General features: G+C 47.3%; 1 protein-coding gene across 1 annotated transcript; it reads left to right on the top strand.

The window, feature by feature from the left end:
* Positions 1-7,021: 7,021 nt before the first annotated feature.
* On the top strand, positions 7,022-7,723 carry LOC136545948 (15.7 kDa heat shock protein, peroxisomal-like). The gene is made up of 2 exons (XM_066537910.1): positions 7,022-7,186; positions 7,311-7,723. The coding sequence occupies exons 1-2, from the start codon at positions 7,048-7,050 to the stop codon at positions 7,667-7,669; spliced, it is 498 nt and encodes a 165-aa protein (XP_066394007.1). The 5' UTR covers positions 7,022-7,047; the 3' UTR covers positions 7,670-7,723.
* Positions 7,724-8,787: the final 1,064 nt, after the last annotated feature.

Below are 8,787 nucleotides of genomic sequence, written 5' to 3'. Positions count from 1 at the left end.
CGTATTACACGATGATTCACGAACAAATGTAGCCCAGCTGGGTACCCCAAAACACACGCCTCGCTTATACCCTAGACACAAGCAGGACCAACCCACCACTCTCCTATCAAGGGGTCCAGGTCCCCGTCCAAACTTGGACTCCAAGCCCCCACACCTGAGTCCTAGACTCAGTGTGGTGCTTAGACCTCCACCATCTCTGCCTCCATTCAGTCAGTCCAGAAAGAGCCGGAACCCACGACAAGAGAGCAACGAGCCTTCCTGCTCCCATAAGCAAGTATGTGCTTAGGATAATAAGTCTATGACCTGACTAGAATCAATGCAATGGTCGGTCCTTAATCGACACAGATAGGGAACAACAATGTAACCAAGCTATGCCCCGTTGGCCGCATGACACAACCTCTTACACCCACCAATACTCATAACATATCCCTGCTCGGTCCCCATTTCTTTTCACCATTTTAACATGAGGGTGATAATAATAATCACCTATTGTGAGTAACGGTAGGTTACTCACACTACCGATAGCCTAAGCATAGCAACTACTCGACCTATACTAGTAGGACTCATAGGTAGGTTATCTATGCATGTAGTTTCAATATAAATCCTATAACGTAAATGCACATCACATATATATATATATATCTAGTGATCATTCAAAATAAGGGTTATGCACCGGGGCTTGCCTTGGGCAGGCGCGGTGTCAGCTCAGTCAGTCAATGGTGGCTCTGGCACCTCCTCCTGCACGAGGATCTCCTCCTCATACTCCTTGGTAACCTCCTCGAACTCATGATCTCTGATGGTCACGATCTCCGCCAACTCGTTCTCTACATGCATGCGATGATGATGCAACATTCAGCATTTCGACAACAGCAACTCTTAAAATAAGAATACACATGGTAAACTACTAAGCTAGCTCTAATGACTAAGATACTAAGCTAACTATCATATTCATCAAGTAAAGTGTTGGGTTCAACTAACAAACATCTAGCTTTACAATGGAAGGATATATCTCTATTTCTACTAATGATTTAATGTATATTTGAAACAAAGAGCATTTAACTATCCTTATGTTAAATCTATTCTAAAGCTACAAAAATTACAGTGAGCACATAATAATATCATGAAGCTACTATAAAATTTTCAAAGCTAAAACTATCACCATTTTGCCACAAAAATTCCTATAATATTAAACCTAATAATATTAAGCACTCTCAAATGATTTAATAGCTCCTGGTATCGACGAGTATATATATGAACTAAATACACTAATAGATAGAGCACAATTTTAGAAACTTAACAAAATTGGTTTCATAATTTTTGGATACCTACATTATTTTATATTAATTACCAAAGTTTAGCTCAGAATTAAAATGAAAAGCTATTTCTATTCTCCACGAAAAAGCTAAACTGATTTCAGCCCAACGCGGCCCACACGGCGCAACACGCGTGCGCGGTGGCCCATAGGCACGGCCCACACGAGGTCGGCCTGCAGCGCGAGGCGGCCCGTGACGGGGAGATCCCGCGTGCGCTGTCACATTAGCAAAAACGCCCTCGTGTTATTAGAAAATAGCACGCACACTACATGTACTATTTCTATAGTCAGCGACTTTGCAACGGAACCCTCGGATCTTCTCCTCTTTATAACAGCAAGGCCCTCAACCACCCCCACGCGCGTCGGCGCAGTGAGCGGTGGCACTAGCGCTTACACTAGCCACATGAGACCCACACTGACCTATCTACGAGGTTGACGCTCACCTAGGGTTCGACGCGAGACGATGGGCGGCGGTTGCACAAGTCAGGATGCCGTAGAAGGACCTCTCCACGACGGTGGGCACCCTACGGCAATGGCGACGACATTCTGGTGAGCTGCAGTAGCAACAAGTTGGTAGGGGTAGTGGGTGAGCAACGACAACTCACCAGTGACCTTACCGAGAAGCCAGCTCAGCCAGAGACGACCCGAGCAAGGCTGGCCATGTGCGCACTACGAGGTGAATGATGGACCGCAAAGTTACGGCCACGTCAGCGGCGAGGAGGCGGCACTAGAGCTGCGACTAGCGTGCGTACGACGAAGAGGGAGCCAAGACGAGCTAGTGGTGCAGAGAAATTGGCGTAGGGTGAAGTGGTGGAGGCTGGCCACGGCGTGGGTGATGATGGGCCTTAACGGCACGGTGGTGGGCAAAGCTCCAAAATTGGAGCTCAGCGTGACGCGAGTCAATGTAGGGTAGGGTGGGCTAGAGAGGGGGCGTGAAGGCGGAGACGTGAGCACGAGGAATTGATGAGAGGTGCTCGCTCTCTGGCTTCACCATGACGCGACGCGACGACAGCGGAAAATAGAGGGAGAAAGAGGGAAAGAGAGAGATGGCGCGACAGGTGGGCTTGGCTCATCCATGCCTTGGTAGGACGCGAGCGGCAGGACTGGGAGGCCAACGCACTAGTGCTAACCGACGAGCGTGCGTGCCTAACCGGCATAGCCCTCGTGGCCACAGTGCCATAAATGGCATGGCGACGGCGGCTCGCCAAATGCGCGTGGCAAAGGCGACACGCACAATACCGGCAACAGCGCAGAAATGTAGTGGACCGGCATGAACACGACGACGATGCGACGGCAGCGGTAGCGTCACGACGCGAGTAGTGCGAACACGACGGCAGCGCAGCATGGCACGGCGGTAGGATGGCCAGGTGCAGGTGAGTGGCGAGCGCGGCGGCAGGACGACCAGGCGTAGCTGAGCGGCGGGCGTGGCGGCTCGCGGCATGCCCACCATGGCTAGGCTGCGGCAGCCGCAACTGGCCAGCATGGCCACGTGCGCTCGTGCGCGCGTGCCCAGCACACCGACACTGTGACGTCGAGGCTGGATGGCCAGGTGACGCGCCTAACATGAGAAGACGGCCCGAGTTCATGTTATGCATGGATTTTAAAGCATTCGACACGTCTAAACTGTTGATCCAATCCCCAAACTACTTTTGTTATACCTTAGAGGGTATATTATGCTACTAAAACAAGCCATAATACTACCCTACTCCTTAACCTAATTTCTCTACAAAAATTACTAAATATAGCAGTGTCTAACTGTTGGCAGACTTGAAAATCTCTTTGTTTTTGAGCTGAATTTGATTTTCATTTGTGATTTTTAAGCTAGTGAAAATATTAGCTAGTAATATCATTTTTCGACCGCAAGTACTTCATTGTCATCTACAAAGTTTGTACTTCAAACTTTATTTAAGTATCACATACATGTTCTATAGCATTTTTGCTTAATAAAAATTGGTTTTAAATCCTAAGTGATATAACATGACTATCGAATCAACTTTCATTTCATATTTCTGTTGATCGTTTCGAGTTATAGAAATTGATCTACACACTTTATCACATGCATTAACACATAAACATGATGCTCATGATATATTTTAGTAAATGATTTACGGTGTAACACCGAGGGTGTTACGGTGTGTACCAACCTAACTCATATAAATCACTAGATGATAAAGGTTAGTACACTTATGTTTCATTAATTAGCCAAAACCAAACTAGGAATTTCAGCGGGCCGTGGCACCAGCCCAACTGGCATATCCCCTTGTCCACTCGCCTCTAACCTTATCCTGCTGCTCTATTCTCCAGAAGGCACTCCACCACAGCGCCGCAAAATCGTGCTCCACCACGACCGCGCTCCGCAGCGCTGCAACCGTGGGGTCTCTCTGCTGGCCACCGGCCTCTCCAACACCCCCTGGAGTTCGTAATCCACAGTGCCCCATGGCCAACCACTGCCCCATCATGCTTATCTAGCTGGTCCACAGTTGCCACCTGCCCCGTCCACGCTAAGGCTACAATGTCTCCTAGCCAGTCCGTTGATGACGCGAAGCTCCATTGCTGGGCTCGAAGAAACAGAAGGCGGCTTCGCTCTGGTCGCCACCTCATCGTGCCCCTTGGCGAGTCTGTAACTACCTCCTGTTAGGTAGGGCTAGATATCGAGCCAGCTCGGCTCGGCTCGGTCCAGCTCAAGCTGGCAGAGCTAGTGGGGTAGCTCGGCTCGGCTCGTTACTGAGCTTGAGCTGACTCGTTTAGCTCGCGAGCTACTATAAAAAAATAGGACACACATATTTATAATATTTATGCTACATTAATTATAGAAGGTGACGTCCATCATTATGCAACCATACATGATTAATACATATCAGGTTGATCAAAAGTATCAACCATGCAACAAAGCTGGTCCATCCATGATCATGCAGTTCTAGCATACTAACTAGTTGCTGCTATCATAAACTTAGGAAAGTCCATAGATTCAATGTCAGCATCATCATCTTCTCCCTGAAAAACAATCCATAAAATCAACATTTAAGTACCACAATAATTATAAAATCAAAATTTATATGAAACAACTAAAAATAAGGATTACATACCAATAGAATAGGTGTACACTTCTAAGTCAGCATCATCATCTTCTGGATTCATGATCGTGGGCTGATAGGCCTCAACTCATGAGCAGCTCACGAGCTGGCTCGAGCTGGCTCGTTAAAATAGCAAGCTAGACTTCTAGCTCAACTCGTGAAAAAGTTAAAACGAGCCGAGTCGAGCCAAGTTGAGCCGGCCACGAGTCAAGCGAGTTGGCGAGCCACGAGTATTTTGTCTAGCCCTACTGCCTGGTCTGCTCTAGGGCTACGGTGTCCCTTAGCCCGTCCGACGACAACGCAAAGCTCCATTGTCAGGCTCGAAGAAACAAAGGGCAGCTCCGCTCCGATCGCCGCGCTCGACGGCTATTGCGCCCCCCTTGCCAGTTGCTCCGCGCCATCGTCAAGCTCTAAATCGATGAACTTCACACGTTGACGAACCTTCATTTCTTTCAGGCAGCAAAGAGATGTTGCGCTGAAAGGGCATGTTGCAAGTGTACATTTTAAATATTTTAGATATTTCAGAGGTGTGTTGCAAAAGTGGATCACACTACCACACAAATCCCTTTCAAGGCGGGCATTTTTTATTAACGGATTAATGAAGAGGTATATGATGTATCTCCATCGGAGATAGTTTGAAATTTTCAAAAAATTGAGTCTCAAAACATGTGAATTTCAAACACATACACATATTTGAGACTCTATGTGACATTAAATAAAAAACTTCTCAACATTAAACATGTAGATCAGGTCAGCCACTAGAACTTTGGTATTAACTATGTGAACATTTAAGATCTTTTAAGAATTCAAAATTTTAAATTTCAAAATCTATAACCTTCGAACACATATTGGGGACTCTAAACATCTTCAAATTAAAAACTTTTTACATACAAAGTTGTAGATTCTATTGAGAACTATAACTTTTATATAGACCATGTCAACATCAGAGATAGTTTGGTAATTTTAAATTTCAAATTTTAACATCTACACACTTACAAAAATATTTTGGGACCCTAAATAGTTTTAATTCAAAAACTTGTCAACTATAAAGTTGTAGATCTCGTCGAGAGCTACAATTTTAATATAAAATTTGTCTTCATCCGAGTTCATATGAAAAAATTATGAATTATTTTTGTTGCAATCATTAACTGAGGGGACATCTTAAGACGTCCGCCTCTGTAAATCGATTTATGGAGGCGGATGCTTACCGTCTCCGAAAATAGTCGATTAACCGAGGCGGTTGGCTTACGGTGCCTGCCTCGGTTAAGCCATTAACGAAGACGGTTGTCGTAAGGCAACCACCTCGGTTAACCGTGGATTAACCGATGCGGTTGGCTTACGGTGTCCGTCTCGGTTAATCCATTAACAGAGGGGGTTATCGTAAGGCAATCACCTCGATTAATCGTGGATTAACCAAGGCAGTTGGCTTACGGTGCCCGCCTCAGTTAATGATTAACTGAGGCGGTCGCAGGGCCGGCTGCCCGGCCACCCAATAACGGAGGCGGGCAACCAGCCCACCCACCTCCGAGCTCCATTTGCAAATGTTGTCCAAAAGATTCTGTGCAGTAGTGTCGGGATGTTGCAATGGTTTTGTACACGTATGTTGTAAGCGTCTGTTCCCAATGTTTCATCTGTTTTTTAAACGTATGTTGCATGTGTATTTTATCTGGATGTTGCATATGTTGCACACATATGTTGTAAGTGTTTTATTCGGATGTTGTGTATGTTTGCTATGGGTTTCAAGTGTTTTTGTAAGTGTTTTATTTGTCTTATTTTATACGTTGCAAGTGTTGCATCTGGATGTTTCAAAAGTAGATCTGATGTTGCGCATGTTGCTATAGCTATAACGCATGTTTCAGGCGCATGTTTCATCTGTTTCAGACGTATGTTGCAAGATGCAAGTGTTTCATTAGGATGTTTCAAAAGTAAATCGCGGGGAAGCACATGCCGCTATTGCTGCTAGTGCGCCACCATAGGTCACCATGCCACCGTGGGTCACCACATGCGCCTGCTGGTGGTGGTGGTGCTGCTGTTGTGTGCATGTGGGCATGTGAAACGGAGCGGGTTCGGGGTGGTCCCCGTGCATGTGTGGGCCTGTGCGGCCTCTGGAGTAGGATGGGTGCGTCAGGCGTGGGTTCGAGAGCACCGTCTGAGGCTAGCGCCCGAGATCATACGTTAGGGTGCTGGCAAGTTCAAACCTAAATATATATTACTAGACACAAGGATATGCAAGTATAAGAAATCTGCCTTCTCTTGCCTGCTTATCCACAACATCTACCTTGGTAACGACTAACGAGCGATACACTTGTGTTTTCTTCAGACGAAGGCTTTGCATTGAGTAACGTACCGCATGGGTGCCGAAAGCAAGGCACCGGCCGCTAGAGATCCCTAGCCTTTACCCAGACGTCGACGACAAACTCGATTTTCTGCTGCAACGTACTTCGAAGAAAAGTTTGGAATAACCAACCGAACACACAAAACAAACACAGACATCTACAGTGGTGCCGCTGCGTATATGAGCTAACCTAACGATCGTTGGGCCTTGGACTCCTGTGCGGCAATAAGGCTAATCAGCTCTAGCTAGCGGCCGCAGCGCGATCACCATCATCCGATTCATTGACTGATCGATCACCAGCTTCCAGATCAGATCAAACGCAGTTCATGGGCAGCTGCAAGCCGAAGGGACCAGCCAAGGGCATCGCGGCCGCGCCGCCAGAGGCCTGCGGCGTTGCCGACATCGACCCCAAGCTGGAGTGGCACGACGGCGCCAACAGCTACATCATTCGCCTCAACCTCCCAGGTAATTTATTATACTCCATGTTCGATCGATCGCGTGTGCATGCGATGCCTCATGAGATGAGATGAAGATGACGCTTATTACGTACACGTACAACGTACTTATATGTGCGTGATCGATGATGAAGGGTTCAAGAAGGAGGACTTCAAGGTCCAGGTGGACTCCGGCGGCCGGCTGACGGTCCGCGGCGAGCGTCCCGCCGGGTACGTGCGGCTCCACAAGGCGTTCCAGCTGCCCCAGACGGCGAACCACGAAGGCATCGCCGGCCGCTTCGACGGCACCGTGCTTTCCCTCACCGTGCCCAAGCAGCCGGTCTCCGGGACAGACATGGTGATGGCGAGGCTTATCGAGGCCGAGGAGGAGTGCGCGGCGCGGGCAGAGGCCCTCGGCGGCAGGGGGCAGATGTTCGCCGCGGCCGCGGCCGTCGCCGGGTTCGCGCTCGGCGCGTTCCTCGCGCACAGGCTCTTTTCGGCCACGAATAGCTAAATATATATTTCGTGTCTAATCTGTGTGTACATACAGAGATGTGTGATTTGTTATAGTTGGATTCCTCGCTCGAAAAAGGAGGTCTTACGAAATGGATTGTCAAGAAAGTACAGAAATGAGTGTGCGTTCATTTAGACTTTCATTTCACAGGCCCAAGGACAAAGGTCCATATATATACTATGCTATATAATCAGGCCAGATTTGCACACGTCAGCAACAGGAGACAGATGGCGTTTTTCTGGATGGTCGATTCCCAGCACCATTCCGAATTCCGACGAACGCGTATATATGAAGCGCATGGAGGATGAAAGAAACGAGAACTCATATTAACCCCACAGCAAATTCTACGCGCGAGGGGTGTGACAGCAGAATCGATTCCGCCCTGCATTTCACCAGCAACCGTTGCCATCATACAGCGGGATGATCTATAAGCATCATGCATCAAGATATGACTGGACCTATATGGTCCTATGCACAACCACCATATATACCCGTTGTGCACATTGGACTACATTTGCACTTCCCTTATCAATCAATGATGTATTTCTTTAGGGAGGGGACCGTTTTATGACCTCTTGTGTACACTTTTGTCATCTCGGGATCGTAGCACCCTGCACAAAATTTCGGCCAAGTACGAACAAAACTGACATTAGGGAGTGTTTAGATCCCTTCCAGTTTGAAAAATAGATACTGTAGCACTTTTGTTTTTATTTGGAAAAAATTGTTCAATTATGGACTATTTAGGCTTAAAAGATTCGTCTCGCCAATTACGGGCAAACTGTGCAATTAGTTATTCTTTTTACCTACATTTAATGCTCCATGCATGTGCCGCAAAATTCTATGTGATGGGGAATCTTGAGAAACTTTGGATTTTGGGTGGGATCTAAACAGGGCCTTACTTTGCTGGGAGAATGGCACCGAAATTAAGCTATAATAAGGGCGGCCGCAACAGGCGGCGACATCGCTAGCTTACGTAGGTTCGCGTTGACGTGGAGCTGAGAGGTACGAGAGAGAAGCTCGCTAGCGATTCTTTCATCACTAGTCTCGCTCCAAAATCGAGGCGTGGGACGCCCTAATATAAAACAATCGTTTCGATGGATCGGAGTGATAGTTTGGTT

Source organism: Miscanthus floridulus, chromosome 3 (genome assembly GCF_019320115.1).
Source record: "Miscanthus floridulus cultivar M001 chromosome 3, ASM1932011v1, whole genome shotgun sequence".
NCBI classification, from domain to species: Eukaryota; Viridiplantae; Streptophyta; class Magnoliopsida; order Poales; family Poaceae; genus Miscanthus; species Miscanthus floridulus.
The sequence above is the reverse complement of the archived record's forward strand: the minus strand, read 5'-3'. Positions and strand labels throughout refer to the sequence as shown.

Coding starts and splice junctions, on each gene's coding strand:
- LOC136545948 (XM_066537910.1), top strand. CDS start 7,048: ATGGGCAGCTGCAAGCCGAAGGGACCAGCCAAGGGCATCGCGGCCGCG. Junction 7,187..7,310: donor CATTCGCCTCAACCTCCCAG/GTAATTTATTAT, acceptor TCGATGATGAAG/GGTTCAAGAAGGAGGACTTC.